Below are 19,455 nucleotides of genomic sequence, written 5' to 3' on the forward strand. Positions count from 1 at the left end.
TAAAAGTGTAAGAAACGCTCTCATGTTCGCAATCAATCAGGCATTCAACTTTTGTTGTGTCACACAACCGCACATTGCAAGGGCAGTAGGAACAGGGTTTGCAAGGTTAAAAATTTTGATTATTAACCACAAAATCCCCTCTAGTTTGGCTAAAATGAGCTTTGTTTGCGACGCGCTCTCCGTGTTTGATTACAAAATCCGGTCAAGTTACATGTGTACGTAATCTGAGCTACTACCCCGTAACGCGCCAACTGAATTATTTATTATAATTTCGTTGTTTATTATCGGTTTACTTCCGGTCGATCATCCCCGATGATTTTTAACGGAAGCTTGAGTAACGTTTTCTTTGTTCGTTTGTTTTCAGTCTGAACTAGTAATTGAACCGCCACTAGTGCCACAGGCCAGCACATCTGCCTCCTCTACCAGAGAGATATCTTCTGTAAGTAGCTGCGCCAATACGATGGAAATAACGACAAAATGCTTTTGGTATCACTGCGTTTTTTTTGTTTTGTTTTGTTTTTTTTGCTGTTTTTCAGTCTGAACTAGCAATTGAACCGCAACAGGCCAGCACATCTGCGTCATCCGTAGAAGCACTTTCTCCTGTAAGTAACTCTGTGTTGCTCATGACGAGTGCAATGCAGTATTACAAATCCTTGCGTTTACTTATTCTCGTGTTGTTATTTTTTCTTGACAGCGTTGCTTAGAAGGTGAAACTAGTGAGAGTGACAATGTGTCCATCGGGTCGTCATCTTCCGCTGGCCCAGAAAACACCTCGGCGGAGTGGGACCAAACACCCAAGATGCAGTACAAGCTTCACTCCCTCAACACATTCCTGAGGAGCGTGACAGGTGGAGCTGTCGGCCCTATATTTTATTCTTTCAGGATTTGCAGCGACCAGAACCAAGGAGATCAAGGCTGCTCTTCGTGCTTTAAAAATCTACCTGAATAGTGACTTCAAAGTGCACGTGAGCTCTAACAGCCCCTGCGGAGATCACTGCCGGACATTCGCTCTCAGTGCCCCCGAGAAGGAATTCACTGCAGAGTGCACGCATGAGCACGGCCTTCTCTGTGAGCGCTGCGAAGCTTTAAAGAGCGTTCTGTCGGAGCTGGATATCTTTATCACTACGAAGCTTACTCAGCTACAGTACGTAGTTTTAATGCTGTTGCATGTGACCAAACATTTGGACTGCTAAGACTTTTTCATACATGCAAACAAAAATGTGCTATGACACAGTCAGATAATATATAATGCCACTCTGTTCCGCTTCAGGGGGACCGGCAATTCAGAGGCGCTTGAAGAATTATATCACGACTTCAACAATGCTGTTGCTATGATAGAGGACTGGAAAGCGCAGGTTCTGAGAGCGGTTCACCAGGACCAGGACTCTGCAAAAAACATCATTCTCGACAACTTGTTGGACATCCAGGTGCTGCTCATCATAGATTGGGCGATGAAGTTCCTGCCACGTAGCTTCCGAGAGACTCAAAAATACTGGTATGGCAAGAAGGGCAAGTCATGGCACGTGACGGTCGCAGTAACAAGGGGCGAGGACGGTGAATTGCAGGTGAGGCAACATTAGTTATTAAGTAGTGCGTAACAGTTACACAAATAGATGTCTTTACTTTATGACATAATTTGCTCTACTCTTGTCAAAAAAATATTCTGTATTGTTTTTCTCTTTCAGACAAAAACATATGTCCACTTGTTTGATCAGTGTACCCAAAACTGGTTTGCGGTACATTCCATTATTGAGAACACCCTCACCACCATCCGGCGCACGAGCCCAGAAATCACCGAGGCATTTATAAGATCTGACAACGCTGGACGCTATCATAGCGGCTTTCTGGCGGTCTCAATTCCAAGCATCAGTCAGAGCACCGGAATTGTTATTCGCCGATACGATTTCAGCGAACCACAGTCCGGCAAAGATGTTTGTGATCGTCGGATTGCCGCTATGAAAGCCCCATGAGAAGATACGTGAATGAGGGCAATGACATCCAGTCAGCCAGTGACATCAAGGCTGCCCTTGAGACGAATGGAGGAGTGAAAGGCTGTTATGTCGCTGTCGTTGCTGTGGACGAGACCCAGCAAACTACGACAAAGCACGGATTGACGGGCATTCAAAGCTTCCATAACTTCCGCTTCGAAAGCTCTGGGATGACAGTATGGAAGGCATACGAGATTGGCCCCGGAAAACACTTCACTGAGTCTCAGATGTCGAAGATGGGGTCACCACAAGGAAGGACACAGCTACAAATCCTTGAAGACTTTGGTGACCCAGAGCATGATTTTGGTATCTTCCGTAAAAAACACCTGCCCATGTAGCTTCCGAGACTACCCACCAGGAGGAGGAGATAGAAGACAACGATAAAGATGAGGACAACGATAGAGATGAGGACAAAGATGAAGACGAGGAAGCAGAAGGCCGGGATCGAACTGCCTTTTTTTCCTGTCCAGAGAAGGGATGTACTAAGCAGTTCCTCTCTCATCGCAGTCTTCAGAGCCATCTCGATTCCGGCAAGCATCACCTTTGACTCGAACGAGAATCATCGTATGACAACATAAAGAGAAAGTGGGCAAAGGCATGCCAAGATGTGGTATCAGCAGCTAGAGAGCTAACCATTGAAAGATCACTCGACCTGCAACTAGCCAGCGGCCAGCCAACAGTAAAAAGAGGATGGGCTTTAAAGAGGTCCAAGAAGCCAGTACGCTTCACTGAATAAAGTGAAGCGTTACCTGACCGGCGTTTTTCTTGTAAGCGAGCAAACAGGAAAGAAAGCAGACCCAAGTGAAGTAGCGACAAGACTAAAATGTTTGAGAAGCTATGACGGAAGAAAGAGGTTTGCAAGTGAAGAGTGGTTGACAACGCAACAAATCACAAGCTACTTTTCAAGACTGGATGCCCTTAATCGTTCCGGCGAGCTATGCCAGCAAGCGCTTCCGGAGGAGCCTAGGGAAGAAGAACTCAGAGCCATAAGCGGAGAGAACAGTGAGATCGATATTCATCTTATCCGTCAAGCAGTCCAGAGTCAGCTCTCCGTGTAGAGGTCAATCTAAGAGTCAAACTAGATCAAACTCTTTTACGTGTTAGTTTTCAACACAGCAATGCAACAGTTGTTTCTAGGTAGCCCTGTCACTTTTGTCAGCTATTGTTAGTTTGACACAAATTGCTGAGAGGAAGGTGGAGAACAACAGAAATAGCAACAGTGCAACCTAAAAACATTGTTTATTAAATGTTTGATTATCTATATGGTCGTCTTGGTGTTGAAAAGGAGTCCATTTTTGGACAAATCTTTTACAACAAATTCTCGCAGAATCCGAAAAGCGACAACGCAAGAACCCATTGTTACTTTTCATCATCATTAAAATCATATTCTTTATCTATCTAGTCCATGTGGTGGATAACGAGAAGTGTGACTCTTTTTTTTTCGACCCTAAGGATCCATTATAGTAAACATTTGACATGGGATCCCTGTGTCGTCTACGTCATATTCACGATGACGTCACAGGGCGACAAAAGAAGTGCCCAGAAATTTTATTGCAGATTTCGAAAGTCCGATAACCCTTCTTTCATCTGGTATTATAGGTTTTCGCGTGTTGATAGGACCATTGGAGATATTTTGGCCTAAATATTGATGATTTTAGAGGCTCTTAAAACTCAGAGAAATTGGAGCGATTGACAGCTCGTGACAGGTTGAGAAATGAGAAATGCAATGGTCTTCCGTATACAAGCTCTATAGGTATGTGGAAACAATCATAGTAAGTGTCACTGATATTTGATAAAACGTATATGCTCAAGAGGAGGTCATTTCAGGCCCAAAATAAGGGGGGGTGGTCTAACTCCCCCCTAATTTCTTCAAACTTCAAACCGTTCGGGGTCTGGAGGTCCTCTGAGGAGCACATCAAACTGGCCAAGTTTCATCCAGTTCGGCGGGGGGTCATGTACCGCGACTGCATGGTCCTGTCGCAAACACGCACTTCAGGAAATGACCAGTAGGGGAGTGGCTCCTCAGTGTTTATTTCTGTATTGGGCTTCTCCCTGGGTCAGTACGCAGCTCTTACAAGCTGCAATTTGATTGGGCAAATGAACAATATCCGCACCTCGACACAAAGAACGAGAAGAATAGAGACAAAAGAACTCCTTTGTAGAACATAGATAATAGGAGACCAAGCAGCTGCGTACTTACTCTTCTCCCCCCCTCGTCCCACCGCAATTTCAAGGCATACGCGGACAAAATCTGTTTTTGCTAATATCTCCCAAATAGAAATAGCTATTATCACCAAACTTGGCAGCTACCACATTCATGTCGGTCCAAAGTTTATTTCATAGTATGTTGCCATGGCAACCAATTTAAGGAGGTTTAAGGCTCAATTTACAATTTTTGCATTCGACATCTCCGCCGGCTTTCCAAGATAAAAGCGGAGCGTGTCGTAAATCAAGGCTTATTTCTTTCGATTTAAAGCGAAATTCGTAGTTTTATTATCCTTAGAATTTGGCTTAACAAATTTTGTTCCTCCTGCCTTTGTATGGGATACCGCTACTATGGAAATAGAAATATCACTTAGAGTTAGGAATAGTGCGGGTTATCGAACCTTTTAGTCTTACCTCATACAGTGTATGGGAAAAGATCACGTACCACTTAATTTTGATTCATCAGCCATCACCTGTAATGTCTATACAGGGTGGTGATGCGGGGCTGAATTGCTCGGTCGTATCTTAGAGATACTAAGAGAGTGATGATAGCCTCTTCCATATACAGGTTGAGTTAATGAGTCTTATTGAAGACCTCTTCCATATACAGGTTGAGTTACTGAGTCTTATTGAAGACCTCTTCCCTATACAGGTTGAGTTACTGAGTCTTATTGAAGACCTCTTCCATATACAGGTTCAGTTACTTAGTCTTATTGAAGACCTCTTCCAAATACAGGTTGAGTTACTGAGTGTTATTGAAGACCTCTTCCATATACAGGTTCAGTTACTTAGTCTTGTTGAAGACCTCTTCCATATACAGGTTGAGTTACTGAGTCTTATTGAAGACCTCTTCCATATACAGGTTGAGTTACTGAGTCTTATTGAAGACCTCTTCCATATACAGGTTGGGTTACTGAGTCTTATTGAAGACCTCTTCCATATACAGGTTGAGTTACTGAGTCTTATTGAAGACCTCTTCCATATACAGGTTGAGTTACTGAGTCTTATTGAAGACCTCTTCCATATACAGGTTGAGTTACTGAGTCTTATTGAAGACCTCTTCCATATACAGCTTGAGTTACTGAGTCTTATTGATGACCTCTTCCATATACATGTTGAGTTACTGAGTCTTATTGAAGACCTCTTCCATATACAGGTTGAGTTACTGAGTCTTATTGAAGACCTCTTCCATATACAGGTTGAGTTACTGAGTCTTATTGAAGACCTCTTCCCTATACAGGTTGAGTTACTGAGTCTTATTGAAGACCTCTTCCATATACAGGTTCAGTTACTTAGTCTTATTGAAGACCTCTTCCAAATACAGGTTGAGTTACTGAGTGTTATTGAAGACCTCTTCCATATACAGGTTCAGTTACTTAGTCTTGTTGAATACCTCTTCCATATACAGGTTGAGTTACTGAGTCTTATTGAAGACCTCTTCCATATACAGGTTGAGTTACTGAGTCTTATTGAAGACCTCTTCCATATACATGTTGAGTTACTGAGTCTTATTGAAGACCTCTTCCATATACAGGTTGAGTTACTGAGTCTTATTGAAGACCTCTTCCATATACAGGTTGAGTTACTGAGTCTTATTGAAGACCCCTTCCATATACAGGTTGAGTTACTGAGTCTTATTGAAGACCTCTTCCATATACAGGTTGAGTTACTGAGTCTTATTGATGACCTCTTCCATATACAGGTTGAGTTACTGAGTCTTATTGAAGACCTCTTCCATATACAGGTTGAGTTACTGAGTCTTATTGAAGACCTCTTCCATATACAGGTTGAGTTACTGAGTGATGATAACCTCTTCCATGTACAGGTTGAGTAACTGAGTCTTATTGAAGAATCTCTTCCATATACAGGTTGAGTTACTGAGTCTTATTGAAGAATCACTTCCTTGGTGGCTGTTAAAGAGAGTTCAGCGCTTCACCCACTCCGAGTATCCCAACAGACCCCACTCCACCATAAAAGGGGTGAGTACATTATTCCATAGTGATCTTTATACATCGAGCGGATAACCAAGAAAACGATAATATTCAAGTGCGATTCGTTGGGCTAGCTCTAAACTAATAACGGTGGAATAAGCCGTGGTCCAAGGAAAACTTTTTTGACACTAACTAATGACTTGGCATTAGGTGTTCAATGCCGTTTTGGGGTTTGGGGAAGCTGAAGGCGAGCAGGAAAACAACGATGACAACCCCTCCCCTATGATGATGGCACTGCAGGAAAAACTAGACGAGCAGGCAACGGAGTAAGTACTGGAGAGGGGGGAGAACATGGGGCCAGATTCACAGGGCGCTGACTCTACGACTAGGAGGGGAGAGGACGAGTGTAAAGAAGATTGCATGGGTAAGGTTGGAGATGTTAGGGGGGGGGGGGGGGGGGCTAAGGGCGAAACGGACCAGCCCTTCTCTACGATAATGAGACGAGCTGGTCACGGAGAAAGCGCTAGTTAGGGAGAGGTAGGTATTAAAAGGGCTAGTTGCCGCATGGAACAAAGTAGTATGGGAAAGGGTAGGATAGTTTAAAAAGTGGCCGTGTTCCACATTTTATGTGAAATGCCTTGTATATCATAGTAGGATGGGAAAGGGTAGGATGGTTTAAGAAGTGGCCATGTTCCACATTTTATGTGAAATGCCTTGTATATTTTATCATTTAGAATCGAGGACATACACACAATTATCAAGAACATCCACCAGATGATGAAAGAACGGGAAGAAAAGGAAGACAAAGAAACAAAATCTTCCGATAAGAAGCCGAACATTCGGATCGGAAAGCCATTCGGAAGGCCGTCGTCATTCGGCTCCAAGACCGATGATAAATCGGAGTCACAATCATAATAATACAGCACATTACCATCCCAAGCACACTGTATGATGACAGGGAGGGGGGGAGGGGTCCGTGGGCGAGAGAAAAATCGGAGCGAGCGGCCGGGGAGACTGGGGAGAAGGAAGCTCGCTCCCCTTTAGCGCAGCTACGCAGGCTAACTGTATAAGGGAGCTCATACAGCTCATATATATGGGACATCGTTGTGGTGTTACTGGTATATCATTCATATTACTCATATATTTTATTACTAATTTTTCGCTGTTGTTTCTGTACAAGAAATTATAGGTAAAACAACGTTTCTATCGCATAACTTTTTATGTTGATCTATGTACAAAATTTACATCAAGGAACTACTATGCATGACAATCTCGTGTTACAAGCCTTAACGCAAATATAAAAATAGTCACTGATAGTCTTAGCTTCGATTGCAGGGTTGTGTGCATGTGTTGGCTGGACATCACTTGAAAAAATAAAAAAGTCCCGCTGTACTACTAACCGAACGTGGGGTGAGATTCAACTCCTATCAGTGTATATTCATGGCTATTGTAAAATGTTGCAAAATTTAAAATAAAAAGTCCCTCTATACTACCAACCGAACGAGGGTTTCAAGAAATGGGGGCCGGATTTATTGTACTTCCGTGGATTTCTTGTCGTTTCTAAGCCAAATATCTGAAAATAGGGGGCGGGGGCCGCTCAGCCTACCCCGAGATCCGCCCCCGCAAAGAACGTGGATTTAACACGTTACGTTTAACACGTTAACCATGAGCCACTGCGGATTTAGTATAGGGATATGGGTTATAGAATATACCCAACAAGTACAAGGCGAATCTGGGGCTGGTTCTGAGGAGTGCAATATTAAAATACTATCCGGCAACCTGCGCTTGTTACCGGGTTTTTGGTATAATAGAGAGACTATAGAGTAGAGGTTGGAGGGACTAAAATACTTGAGTAACTCAAATTACAAATAGAGCATGATGCTTTAACAACCCCATCCAAAGAAACTGCGTATACCTACAAGTCTACCTTACTGATGTCTGCATAAGGAACTCCGTCAATATCTCGACCACGGCTCGTATACCTTAAGCATCAAGCTTACTGATATCTTCATATGGAACTCCGTCAATATTTCGACCACGCTGAGGACCCTGGCAAAACCACAAGGGGGGATTAGACATCTCCAAGTCGCTAAAATGTAAAGAAATTGTTTTCAAAGTATTTTAGATCTGTAACCATCTAAGTAAGAGCTGTGTTCTGGCATCGGTATCCCCCACCCTCTGCCGGCCTTGTTCCGCCTCGTTCCTGCGCCTGTGAGCCCGACTCCTTGGTTTCCGAGGATGGTGTAGCCCTGCGAGCCGGCTCTCCTGTGTGTTTTCGTTGCTCAAAATCCCTGAAACCCCCAAAACAGGGATTTCCGAATTAACCCACAAGAAAGCCGGCTAGCAGGCTAGGAATGGTGTTGCGAAAGCACAGAAAGACGACAAAAACTTTACGGATGATCGGTCCGACAATCTAGTTTCGACGCGACGCGGGCGTGAGTTTGGCCAAATCACGAAAATCTGTAAGGATGGTTTCGTGTGAGCCATCACATATGACATACTCAAGTACGGTAAGTATCTGTTCATGTACTTGATCATCGATGGGAATTCTAGATTTACCTCTTTTAGCTGGATGGAGACCGAGAAAGTCTTTTCGTTCAGGCTCAGCAGTTTAGCAGTAGCCCCTCTGTGTGCCCCGTTTAAAACCATCACGCTCTTCCCTAAAGAACGAAAAGCACAACATTTAAAACAATCACGCTCTTCCCTAAAGAACGAAAAGCACAACATTTAAAATCATCACGTTCTTCCCTAGAGAACGAAAAGCACAACATTTGAAACCATCACGTTCTTCCCTAAAGAACGAAAAGCAGTCAACATTTAAAACCATCACGCTCTTCCCTAAAGAACAACATTTAAAACCATCACGTTCTTCCCTAAAGAACGAAAAGCACAACATTTAAAACCATCACGTTCTTCCCTAAAGAACGAAAAGCACAACATTTAAAACCATCACGTTCTTCCCTAAAGAACGAAAAGCACAACATCGTACACCGCTTACTATGTTAACCCATCATCACGAGCTTCTACGCCCTTTGCTTTACCATTATCACAGTCTTCGCCAGTATACACACATACTCAACGACAAAACAAATTAAGAGACACTTATGCGACTTTTAAACCGATGTGACAAATTCAGAATCGCTGACTTAGTCGAGTATCTGTGAGATCTCATGGGTATTTTTTCGCGAAATGACCATTATGAGAAACCAGTCGATATAATATATCTGGAAGAGGCTTGGCTAGCGATTGCCAGATTATCAGTGATCGTTTGTTTACTTCTTCTTATAGCGTCTGATAACTCAGGCTCAGCAGCCGACATACTGTATGTTTTTACTTAGAATTCCACTTAAAGCTGCCATTTCCTTTGTTTAGCTGACAGCCATGTGCAAATTGGAGTAAAAACACCTTAAAGAAAGACTTTCCGAGAATGCGTCTTACCGGAGTAAAGACACCAGTTTTAACAAAGAGTGACTTTCCGAGAATCGGAGTTAAGACAGCTGTTTTAACAAAGTGAGACTTTCCGAGAATCGGAGTTAAGACAGCTGTTTTAACAAAGTGAGACTTTCCGAGAATGCGTCTCACCGGAGTAAAGACACCAGTTTTAACAAAGAGTGACTTTCCGAGAATCGGAGTTAAGACAGCTGTTTTAACAAAGTGAGACTTTCCGAGAATCGGAGTTAAGACAGCTGTTTTAACAAAGTGAGACTTTCCGAGAATGCGTCTCACCGATGGCAGGTATAACGGTCTCTAAATGTTCCTGATCCACCTTGAGGGTGTCTCCAGAGTCGAGCATCCTGATTATCCCAACATAACGATTCTCTACATCCTGAACGAAAAAAATAATAAATAGTAAATAAATTTAAAAAAACGCTATTAAAAAGCAAGATGCAAATGAGATCTTAAAAAAGCACAAATTAGAAAAGTGTTATACATTCAGCCTGGGAATCTCGTTGCCCAAACAATAATGCTGGCCTCCCGATAGACAAAGCGTTAAAATGTCAATCCAATTTACCTTCACCACTCCTTTTTTCTTGTAGTATTTTTCACCAAGCTTCTTGTAGATTACCTTAACGATGATACCCTGAAAGAAAGCATCCTCTAGAAATGTAATGGTGGCAAAGGCCAGAGCATTGTGTCTTATGTAAATACTGTATGGTCAAATGAGCCATCCATTGTTTATGTATACATACTGTATGTATTGTTCGATGAGCCAAAACATTGTGTGTGTACATACGTATGGTTCCATAAGCCTATTAGCCAGAACATTGTGTAACTGTCCGGACGTATGGTTCCATAAGCCTATTAGCCAGAACATTGTGTAACTGTACGGATGTATTGTTCCATAAGCCTTTTAGCCAGAACATTGTGTAACTGTACGGATGTATGGTTCCATAAGCCTATTAGCCAGAACATTGTGTAACTGTACGGATGTATGGTTCCATAAGCCTATTAGCCAGAACATTGTGTAACTGTACGGATGTATGGTTCCATAAGCCTATTAGCCAGAACATTGTGTAACTGTACGGATGTATGGTTCCATAAGCCTTTTAGCCAGAACATTGTGTAACTGTACGGATGTATGGTTCCATAAGCCTTTTAGCCAGAACATTGTGTAACTGTACTTAGAGTACGTATGGTTCCATAAGCCTATTAGCCAGAACATTGTGTACCTGTCCGGACGTATGGTTGCATAAGCCTTTTAGCTAGAACATTGTGTAACTGTACAGACGTATGGTTGCATAAGCCTTTTAGCTAGAACATTGTGTAACTGTACGGATGTATGGTTGCATAAGCCTATTAGCCAGAACATTGTGTAACTGTATGGATGTATGGTTCCATAAGCCTATTAGCCAGAACATTGTGTAACTGTACGGATGTATGGTTGCATAAGCCTATTAGCCAGAACATTGTGTAACTGTATGGACGTATGGTTCCATAAGCCTATTAGCCAGAACATTGTGTAACTGTACGGATGTATTGTTCCATAAGCCTTTTAGCCAGAACATTGTGTAACTGTACGGATGTATGGTTCCATAAGCCTATTAGCCAGAACATTGTGTAACTGTACGGATGTATGGTTCCATAAGCCTATTAGCCAGAACATTGTGTAACTGTACGGATGTATGGTTCCATAAGCCTATTAGCCAGAACATTGTGTAACTGTACGGATGTATGGTTCCATAAGCCTATTAGCCAGAACATTGTGTAACTGTACGGATGTATGGTTCCATAAGCCTATTAGCCAGAACATTGTGTAACTGTATGGACGTATGGTTCCATAAGCCTATTAGCCAGAACATTGTGTAACTGTACGGATGTATTGTTCCATAAGCCTTTTAGCCAGAACATTGTGTAACTGTACGGATGTATGGTTCCATAAGCCTATTAGCCAGAACATTGTGTAACTGTACGGATGTATGGTTCCATAAGCCTATTAGCCAGAACATTGTGTAACTGTATGGATGTATGGTTCCATAAGCCTATTAGCCAGAACATTGTGTACCTGTCCGGACGTATGGTTCCATAAGCCTATTAGCCAGAACATTGTGTAACTGTACGGATGTATTGTTCCATAAGCCTTTTAGCCAGAACATTGTGTAACTGTACGGATGTATGGTTCCATAAGCCTATTAGCCAGAACATTGTGTAACTGTACGGATGTATGGTTCCATAAGCCTATTAGCCAGAACATTGTGTAACTGTACGGATGTATGGTTGCATAAGCCTATTAGCCAGAACATTGTGTAACTGTATGGATGTATGGTTCCATAAGCCTATTAGCCAGAACATTGTGTAACTGTACGGATGTATGGTTGCATAAGCCTATTAGCCAGAACATTGTGTAACTGTATGGACGTATGGTTCCATAAGCCTATTAGCCAGAACATTGTGTAACTGTACGGATGTATTGTTCCATAAGCCTTTTAGCCAGAACATTGTGTAACTGTACGGATGTATGGTTCCATAAGCCTATTAGCCAGAACATTGTGTAACTGTACGGATGTATGGTTCCATAAGCCTATTAGCCAGAACATTGTGTAACTGTACGGATGTATGGTTCCATAAGCCTATTAGCCAGAACATTGTGTAACTGTACGGATGTATGGTTCCATAAGCCTATTAGCCAGAACATTGTGTAACTGTACGGATGTATGGTTCCATAAGCCTATTAGCCAGAACATTGTGTAACTGTATGGACGTATGGTTCCATAAGCCTATTAGCCAGAACATTGTGTAACTGTACGGATGTATTGTTCCATAAGCCTTTTAGCCAGAACATTGTGTAACTGTACGGATGTATGGTTCCATAAGCCTATTAGCCAGAACATTGTGTAACTGTACGGATGTATGGTTCCATAAGCCTATTAGCCAGAACATTGTGTAACTGTATGGATGTATGGTTCCATAAGCCTATTAGCCAGAACATTGTGTACCTGTCCGGACGTATGGTTCCATAAGCCTATTAGCCAGAACATTGTGTAACTGTACGGATGTATTGTTCCATAAGCCTTTTAGCCAGAACATTGTGTAACTGTACGGATGTATGGTTCCATAAGCCTATTAGCCAGAACATTGTGTAACTGTACGGATGTATGGTTCCATAAGCCTATTAGCCAGAATATTGTGTAACTGTACGGATGTATGGTTCCATAAGCCTATTAGCCAGAACATTGTGTAACTGTACGGATGTATGGTTCCATAAGCCTATTAGCCAGAACATTGTGTAACTGTATGGACGTATGGTTCCATAAGCCTATTAGCCAGAACATTGTGTAACTGTACGGACGTATGGTTCCATAAGCCTTTTAGCTAGAACATTGTGTAACTGTACGGATGTATTGTTCCATAAGCCTTTTAGCCAGAACATTGTGTAACTGTACGGATGTATGGTTCCATAAGCCTATTAGCCAGAACATTGTGTAACTGTATGGATGTATGGTTCCATAAGCCTATTAGCCAGAACATTGTGTACCTGTCCGGACGTATGGTTCCATAAGCCTATTAGCCAGAACATTGTGTAACTGTACGGATGTATTGTTCCATAAGCCTTTTAGCCAGAACATTGTGTAACTGTACGGATGTATGGTTCCATAAGCCTATTAGCCAGAACATTGTGTAACTGTACGGATGTATGGTTCCATAAGCCTATTAGCCAGAACATTGTGTAACTGTACGGATGTATGGTTCCATAAGCCTTTTAGCCAGAACATTGTGTAACTGTACGGATGTATGGTTCCATAAGCCTATTAGCCAGAACATTGTGTAACTGTACTTAGAGTACGTATGGTTCCATAAGCCTTTTAGCCAGAACATTGTGTAACTGTACGGATGTATGGTTCCATAAGCCTATTAGCTAGAACATTGTGTAACTGTACTTAGAGTACGTATGGTTCCATAAGCCTATTAGCCAGAACATTGTGTAACTGTACGGATGTATGGTTCCATAAGCCTATTAGCCAGAACATTGTGTAACTGTACGGATGTATGGTTCCATAAGCCTATTAGCCAGAACATTGTGTAACTGTACGGATGTATGGTTCCATAAGCCTATTAGCCAGAACATTGTGTAACTGTACGGATGTATGGTTCCATAAGCCTTTTAGCCAGAACATTGTGTAACTGTACGGATGTATGGTTCCATAAGCCTATTAGCCAGAACATTGTGTAACTGTACTTAGAGTACGTATGGTTCCATAAGCCTTTTAGCCAGAACATTGTGTAACTGTACGGATGTATGGTTCCATAAGCCTATTAGCTAGAACATTGTGTAACTGTACTTAGAGTACGTATGGTTCCATAAGCCTATTAGCCAGAACATTGTGTAACTGTACTTAGAGTACGTATGGTTCCATAAGCCTATTAGCCAGAACATTGTGTAACTGTACGGATGTATGGTTCCATAAGCCTATTAGCCAGAACATTGTGTAACTGTACGGATGTATGGTTCCATAAGCCTATTAGCCAGAATATTGTGTAACTGTACGGATGTATGGTTCCATAAGCCTATTAGCCAGAACATTGTGTAACTGTACGGATGTATTGTTCCATAAGCCTTTTAGCCAGAACATTGTGTAACTGTACGGATGTATGGTTCCATAAGCCTATTAGCCAGAACATTGTGTAACTGTACGGATGTATGGTTCCATAAGCCTATTAGCCAGAACATTGTGTAACTGTACGGATGTATGGTTCCATAAGCCTTTTAGCTAGAACATTGTGTAACTGTACGGATGTATGGTTCCATAAGCCTATTAGCCAGAACATTGTGTAACTGTACGGATGTATGGTTGCATAAGCCTATTAGCCAGAACATTGTGTAACTGTACGGATGTATGGTTCCATAAGCCTTTTAGCCAGAACATTGTGTAACTGTACGGATGTATGGTTCCATAAGCCTATTAGCCAGAACATTGTGTAACTGTACTTAGAGTACGTATGGTTCCATAAGCCTATTAGCCAGAACATTGTGTAACTGTACGGACGTATGGTTGCATTGGCCATCCATTGTGTATGTGAACATACAGTACATATGGTTCCATTGTGTATGTGAACATACAGTACATATGGTTCCATTGTGTATGTGAGCATACAGTACATATGGTTCCATTGTGTATGTGAACATACAGTACATATGGTTCCATTGTGTATGTGAACATACAGTACATATGGTTCCATTGTGTATGTGAACATACAGTACATCTGTCATATGGTTCCATTGTGTATGTGAGCATACAGTACATATGGTTCCATTGTGTATGATTATTAATATGGTTCCATATGGGCCAGAAAATTGGGCATGTGAGCAGAGTATGATTGAATGAGCTAGACAACTGTGTATATGTACATAGGTATGATTCCAGCCAGAAAATTCTGTATTAGCTAGAACATTGTGTATGTGTGCATAAGTATTTTCCCATGGGTCAGTACATTTAATTCACAAATACACAGTTTAAGATAAAGTGCAAAGGGTTTACCTTAATGAGCCAGTAATCCTTTTTGCTTATTTTCTCCTTTTTTACTTTTTCCATCTTCAAAGATACATCAGAAATAAAGCAAGAGACTTCAGAAACGTTGATCATTGTAAATACAAATAGGTTATTAATAGGTTATTAATAATTAATAATAACGAGTATTTTCACAACTTCGTACCTCAATTATCTCCTCCAAAGCTGACTTGCGCTTCCGACTGGAAATGTAAGTACAGCATTTTATGTTGGTTGCATTGTTATTTAAAAACACTCAAATAAAATCAACAGCAAAAAAAAAGAATTAATCACAGAGAACTTGTAATAGAGGCAATCGTGTTAGTTGAAAAATTAGAGCCTCTGATTTCCAGTGTGAAAACAAAACACTCACTGGCCTTTGCTTCAGTGTTAGAACATAATTACCTGTCTCTGTCTTTATTCTTTTCTTCATTTTTACTCTTTTCCTTGGCCAGAGCCTGGAGAGGGTTTTCAGAAACTGGCCTAAAAATAATATTATTATTAATCTTAAAGATACTTAGACATAACAGACAAAAGAACTGTTCTTATTTTGCACCTCCAACCTTCCTCCCCTTGCTGATATCATTCCTTAGAGCTGTAACAGAGAATAGGAACAGCCACTCCCCCACCCCCTGCTAAAAATGCACTATAAAAATATACTTGTTTAAAAGCAGGCTTTATCACCACCTTGCTGAAAACAGGCCACTTGGTCCTGGAGCATCTGGCTTCTTGAAAGCCTCCCCAAGGTTAAAGGCCACTGGAGTGAAAAAGGGAAAAGACATACGCACATAAACACATACTGTACAATGTTTTATAAATAATAATAAATTCCAGATGCACTCTTTTGTCAAAATGTGCCTTTTGGTAGTGATAATTCATGTCCAATACCTTTTTCTTCTTCACTGCTCTTTTGGAGTTCTGTGTAAACTACTTCAGTCTGTATATAGTAAAAACACTGGGTTTAATCTATGTATTCTTACTGCTGTTTTCCATTATGAGGAAAAAGCTCATTTGTACTCTAAAATTTGGCAATTTGTTTAAACATGACTCACCTCTTTACCCTTTCTTGCCAGCTCGCGGTCAATTTGCTTTTGCAAGAGCTTGGCTGTACAATCATCAACAAAGAATATTAATTTCATTTATAAATACTGTACATACTGTAGTTCTTATGGAACATGATCTATTGACCCATTCATACAGCAGTGACACCATTGATCAAATTCTAGACCACAAGAGCATGGTACAGTACAGCCTGGAAGAATTTTCACAGTTTGTGTGTGTGTGTATTACAATGGTGATGACATGCGTAAGATCTAATGGTGGACCAAGAGCATGGCCTCTCTACGCCATTAAGTGTTAAGGTTGTCAGACAGTCAACATAAAACAAGCATTGCCCCAGGCTTTTAACCATGGCATTCTCATGCATACACACCATGCAATTTAACTATAAAAGTATTTTTTGGCAAAATCATTTTTATGCTGGTCTCCCAACATTAAAAATTCTTACGAACAATAGGCCACATTCCTGCATAACAAAGGAAAACTACACACACCAGTTATGTAGTACACTCAGGGTTTTACACTCAAACTAATGAATGCACTTCACTCAAACTACATGCATGCACTACACTCTAACAAAAAAAAGTGCTAAGCGCTGCTGTTAGGTTTCTTCCAGGCTGTACTGTATATATATTTCTAGCTTGTCCAACCCATTAAGAGTCTTTATTCACCAGTGCAGCCTCATCCTTACCCAGTCACCTCACCTTGCTTTTCGGCATCATCTAGTTCCATTTTCTCTTTTGCTTTCAGTGCCTGATTGGAATTACAGGGATTATCAGCACAATTTGGCAACAGGGAGAGAGAAAAAAGGAAGAATACTTGGAACTTCTTGGTTTGGCTAGATATACGTACCTCTTGCCTTTCAATAGTATCTGGATCTCTATCAATGTAGGCAACAAACCATCCTTTCTCAGTTTGATCAACTTTACACAACCCTGGAGCAAGAAAAGTCATATTAGATTTGGTATATTATTATAAAGTTAAAAATGTTTCTAAACACTATGTGGTGTATCAACATTTAAAAAAGTTGTCACACCTTCTTTTCCAAGCCACTTAACAAACTCAGATAGTGTTTCCCACTGTAAAAAAAAAAGTAAGCTTGTAGTACTTTGGAAACTGGTGCATACCAAGAATTTGCTATGGGAGGGTGCACACTCATACTGTAGGTTTCATATGGAAAAACAATAGTATTTGACAATCCTTCATGAAGAAATGACCCACATTCAGCAGTCACTGCAGGCATCCTGTGTACCACCCTAGGTACAGTACCTGTCTGGAAAATGAGCATTTTAATCTACATGAATTTTAGCTGAAGCTCAGTGGAGGTATGATGGTGAGAGATCATGATCAAATGTACTTGACTGATTTAATTAATCAGTAATTAGATCTAGACTACTACTATGCTAAGCAGTTTTCAAACGTGAGTCTCAGTTATTGTGTGAGCACTGCCACTGAAAATGGTACCACAGTCCAGCATCTCCAGCAGTTCTTATACATCTCCCTGTACAGTAGTTTTAATGAAGTGTGGTGAGAGACAAGACCTCCGCCTCAAACTCCTTATGCAAGAGGGAAATGGAATCACAGTCTCCAAGACTACAGAGCCAAGGTTTCTATACCTATAAAAAAAATCTCAATCTAGGATTGCTTGAGAAGTCATTCTCAATTTAGAAAAGACACAACATGTGGCTATTTATGCAACTCAAAATCCCAAAGAAATCTATAAAATAAAGAATGGTAGAATCAACTCCAACTATAACAAACCTGAGTAGAATTCATGTGGACATGTAGGCGATCACTGATGTATTCCTGATATACTTGGTTGGCATGAACTCTTTTTGTACCTTAAAACATTAACCTTTAACATTAAAGTGCAAGTCATTGTGTCACCAGAAAAATCATGGGTAAGCTACAGAAAGGGTTCACAGGCTGAAGCAGTGCTCAGGCCGTGCTCAAGCAATAACAAGTACAGCTCATGTGCGATTACAAGCACCACACAAGTAATATGTGGTCAAGCACAAGAATCAAGCTGGTACATTTTCTTGCTCTTAGGCTACAGTGCTAGTCAGATACTTGTGTTGCACTTGGATCCTAGAGAGAGCAGACCTTAAACAATTATCTACAGACAAAATATGACGATACTTTACCATTTCTTCTTTTCAGGAGTTTGAGAAAGTCATCGCAAAATTCCCTTTAAAACAAGAATATAAATAAACATTTGACACTTTTTGCCAGATAGAATCATTTCACTCTTTCAAAGAATGCATGAGTACAAGTACAAAATCAAACCTTCAGAACAAATAATAGTATGTTTCACTGCTTAAACCTGGATTTGTCCCCGTTTAAGGATACATGAAAATGAAAGACTTATTGGAAAGAAAACGTAGCATACGGTCCAAAGGTTCAAATTCAGTAACAAAAAGACTTGACTTACTTTGAAAACGTATCCACAAACTTCTCTGGGTTATCAGCAAACAACAGCAGCTGCCTCTGGTGTGACTCAGACATAGTGTGACACTTGAAGCCATTCTGTTATTTGAGTACAAAGAGTAAGGCAAGGACAAGCAAAACCGAAGACCAACATACCACCCTCACCTCGTCTCGACACTGTTTTTGACACATTTGACAAAACCACCGAAGTTTTTGAAGACCTTTCGCTTTGATTCTATTAGCAATGGCTTTTGGTGTAAGTGCACCAGCTTTTTCCTTCCCCATTTCCTTGTTTAGTTAAAAAGTTAATCAGGTAAATTGGCCAGAAATTTGGTATTCATCGAATTTGGATGGCGAAACAATGATATAGTCAGGCGTTCCTAGCTCACAACTGCAAGGCAGTATGGTCAGGAAACCACAGGGAAACCGTTTTGTCAAAATAAAATGGATTTATTCATACCGATCACGTATCAACAGACTACCACAAGAAAATGGCCTGTCACTTTGACGTGACGGTACTACAAAAGAGCTTATTAGCCAAATAAAAACTGGACAGCTCGAATGACTTCCCTGGCCTGTCTGTATTTTTGGTATTTATTTTATCCATTTTATACATTAACTCAATATTTTATCAAATGCCTGTTTGTTCGTTTGTTTATTTGTTTGTTTTAGCGGATACTCGGATTGGAAAAGAAATAGTCCATCTCCAAAAAAAAGCTATATGCATAATAAGTTTTTAGTGTATGCGATCGTGCTGCATTTTACAGTCGACCACCTCACCTGCTCCGTAGAGCCCCCCGAAGTAGAGCTCTGCTAAACTACATAAAAACAACATCACTATCAGTGATGCACAAAAAATGT

At 40.9% G+C, this 19,455-nt stretch overlaps 2 protein-coding genes across 3 annotated transcripts in view; one reads left to right on the forward strand and one right to left on the reverse strand.

The window, feature by feature from the left end:
- LOC5509806 (transient receptor potential cation channel subfamily A member 1) overlaps positions 1–7,620 on the forward strand; it is a 28,401-nt gene extending 20,781 nt beyond the window's left edge. Inside the window, exons 28-30 of the mRNA XM_048724729.1 lie at positions 6,062–6,172; positions 6,335–6,450; positions 6,859–7,620. Of these exons, the coding sequence (XP_048580686.1) occupies positions 6,062–6,172; positions 6,335–6,450; positions 6,859–7,039 (408 nt within the window). The 3' untranslated portion in view covers positions 7,040–7,620. The remainder of the gene's footprint in view (positions 1–6,061; positions 6,173–6,334; positions 6,451–6,858) is intronic.
- LOC5509804 (DNA/RNA-binding protein KIN17) lies at positions 7,251–18,984 on the reverse strand. 2 transcript variants are annotated; one of them, XM_032378831.2, is made up of 17 exons: positions 18,760–18,984; positions 18,599–18,693; positions 18,312–18,355; positions 17,929–18,008; positions 17,204–17,246; positions 17,020–17,102; positions 16,872–16,920; positions 16,161–16,213; positions 15,997–16,045; positions 15,796–15,865; positions 15,514–15,591; positions 15,275–15,311; positions 15,100–15,153; positions 10,137–10,205; positions 9,851–9,950; positions 8,684–8,784; positions 7,251–8,173 (listed from the first exon to the last, which is right to left on the reverse strand). In XM_032378831.2, the coding sequence occupies exons 1-17, from the start codon at positions 18,877–18,879 to the stop codon at positions 8,108–8,110; spliced, it is 1,191 nt and encodes a 396-aa protein (XP_032234722.1). In that variant the 5' UTR covers positions 18,880–18,984; the 3' UTR covers positions 7,251–8,107. The 2 variants fall into 2 exon arrangements, with proteins under 2 accessions (XP_032234722.1, XP_032234723.1); XM_032378832.2 differs by having other exon boundaries at positions 7,251–8,213.
- Between the last annotated feature and the right edge of the window lie 471 nt (positions 18,985–19,455).

This window comes from Nematostella vectensis, chromosome 1 (assembly GCF_932526225.1).
Source record: "Nematostella vectensis chromosome 1, jaNemVect1.1, whole genome shotgun sequence".
Taxonomy (NCBI): Eukaryota; Metazoa; Cnidaria; class Anthozoa; order Actiniaria; family Edwardsiidae; genus Nematostella; species Nematostella vectensis.

Coding starts and splice junctions, on each gene's coding strand:
- LOC5509804 (XM_032378831.2), bottom strand. CDS start 18,879: ATGGGGAAGGAAAAAGCTGGTGCACTTACACCAAAAGCCATTGCTAAT. Junction 18,009..18,311: donor ACTCCTGAAAAGAAGAAATG/GTAAAGTATCGT, acceptor TAATGTTTTAAG/GTACAAAAAGAGTTCATGCC. Junction 8,174..8,683: donor TCTCCATCCAGCTAAAAGAG/GTAAATCTAGAA, acceptor TGGTTTTGCCAG/GGTCCTCAGCGTGGTCGAAA.